The 1,640-nt window shown below is 42.1% G+C and overlaps 1 protein-coding gene across 1 annotated transcript; it reads right to left on the bottom strand.

The window, feature by feature from the left end:
* Nucleotides 1–1,096: 1,096 nt before the first annotated feature.
* On the bottom strand, nt 1,097–1,429 carry LOC137959505 (uncharacterized). The gene has a single exon (XM_068806865.1). The coding sequence runs from the start codon at nt 1,427–1,429 to the stop codon at nt 1,097–1,099; it is 333 nt and encodes a 110-aa protein (XP_068662966.1).
* Nucleotides 1,430–1,640: the final 211 nt, after the last annotated feature.

Raw genomic sequence — 1,640 nt, 5'->3', positions numbered from 1 at the left:
TTCTTCATCAATCAGAGGAGGGATTTTGATAACATGACTAAGAAGGTCACGAATAATGAGAACCCTCCATACCGATTGTGACCAATTGAGGTAACTGGAAAGACCTCTTAATGGAATTGTAGTAATTCAGAGTATGTCACTCTTATTACGCATATGTCCACTCGCCATGTTGACGCAAATCAACTAGTGAGTACAATTTTCAAAGGGGTTCAAATAACAATTACACAACGTAATTTGAAGCATCTATAGACCAAATTAGCCACCAAAAATAAGTAGAGATTATTTTCACAAGAATATGCACCAAATCATGGAAAATTGGTGCTTTGGTCAAGTGATAACAAGAATAGATGCAACTCTTACCTTAATCCAAACTCAACCACAAAACCGAGAGAAACTTTAGACAAGGCCTTTCTTGGTAAACCAAGAGCAATTTCTTGGCAAAGTAAATTCCAACTCATGGGAATACTTCAACACAAAAAAAGATTCAATTGTTGAAGTTCAAATGCAAAAATAATTGGGATAAGTGACTACAGTAATTTCATCAAAGATATAATGGTCATCCAACAACATAACACACTCTGTTAAGCTCCCTTGCCATGGATCGAGTCACCTGACGATCTCCTCTTAGTTCCATATTGGAATTCGTCTCTGAGGGAGGCTTGGAATTTTTTGAACGCCCTATGGCTGAGAAGTATCAAGCTTTCGAAGGAAGCTTGCACCTTGGACCTCTTTGCGAGAGAGAATCTGATCTCTGAATTAAACTAATGATCAATGCTTGATTTCATTGAAGCTGACATCCCACTTATAAGAGAAGGCTAGGGTTTGAGTACAAAGCAAAGGCCAATAACAAGGGCCCTGAAAAGAAAGGAAATTACATCTAAACCAACCAAGTGTTTAAACCAGAAAATTAAATGATTTACCCACGACATCTACTAATTACTCGACTGGCTATGGAGTCCATAACATCACCCCTTTCCTGGAGAAAGACCTTGTCCTCAAGCTCAAATGTGGGATAGACAGCACAGAAGGCTTCCAACGGTTCTCAAGAGGCTTCAGTAGGGTCGGTGACTAAAATCTTCCACGAACCACGTACACGTCACGCTTGCAAAACCAAAGCTGGAGTTGGCAGCACACAACCATCCTCTAACGGTGGCAAGTGGGTATGCAACATAGGCGAGTCTCCCTTGAAGGGCTTCAAAATGGAGACATGGAAAACATCATGAATTTTTGCATCTGGGGGAAGTTGTAGCCTATAAGCTACGCTGCCAACACGACCCACAATCTGAAGTGGTCCAAAGAATTTTGGGGAGAGTTTATGACACTTGGAAGCTGTAAGAGAAAGCTGGCGATGGGGTTGAAGACGAAGCCAGACATAGTCCCGAGGTGCATAAGAGAGGTCCCGATGGCCCTTGTCATATTGTTGCTTCATCCGATACTATGCTTGCTGCAAATTAGCTTTAGCCAGGTCAAGCATACGATCACGTTCGCACAAAGCTTGATCGAGAGCTGCCACACAAGAAGACCCAGCCACATAAAATAAGAGGCGGGGAGGGTCACGACCATAGACCACTTTAAAAGGTGTATCCCGAAGGGCTGTGTGGAAAGAGGTATTGAAAAAACAATTCTGTCCATGCTAGCCA

Source organism: Aristolochia californica, unplaced genomic scaffold (genome assembly GCF_029961685.1).
Source record: "Aristolochia californica isolate CCGP_79_NKW_82.1479 unplaced genomic scaffold, dmAriCali1.0.hap1 SCAF_3, whole genome shotgun sequence".
Lineage (NCBI taxonomy): Eukaryota > Viridiplantae > Streptophyta > Magnoliopsida > Piperales > Aristolochiaceae > Aristolochia > Aristolochia californica.
This window is presented reverse-complemented; position numbering and strand designations above follow the sequence as displayed.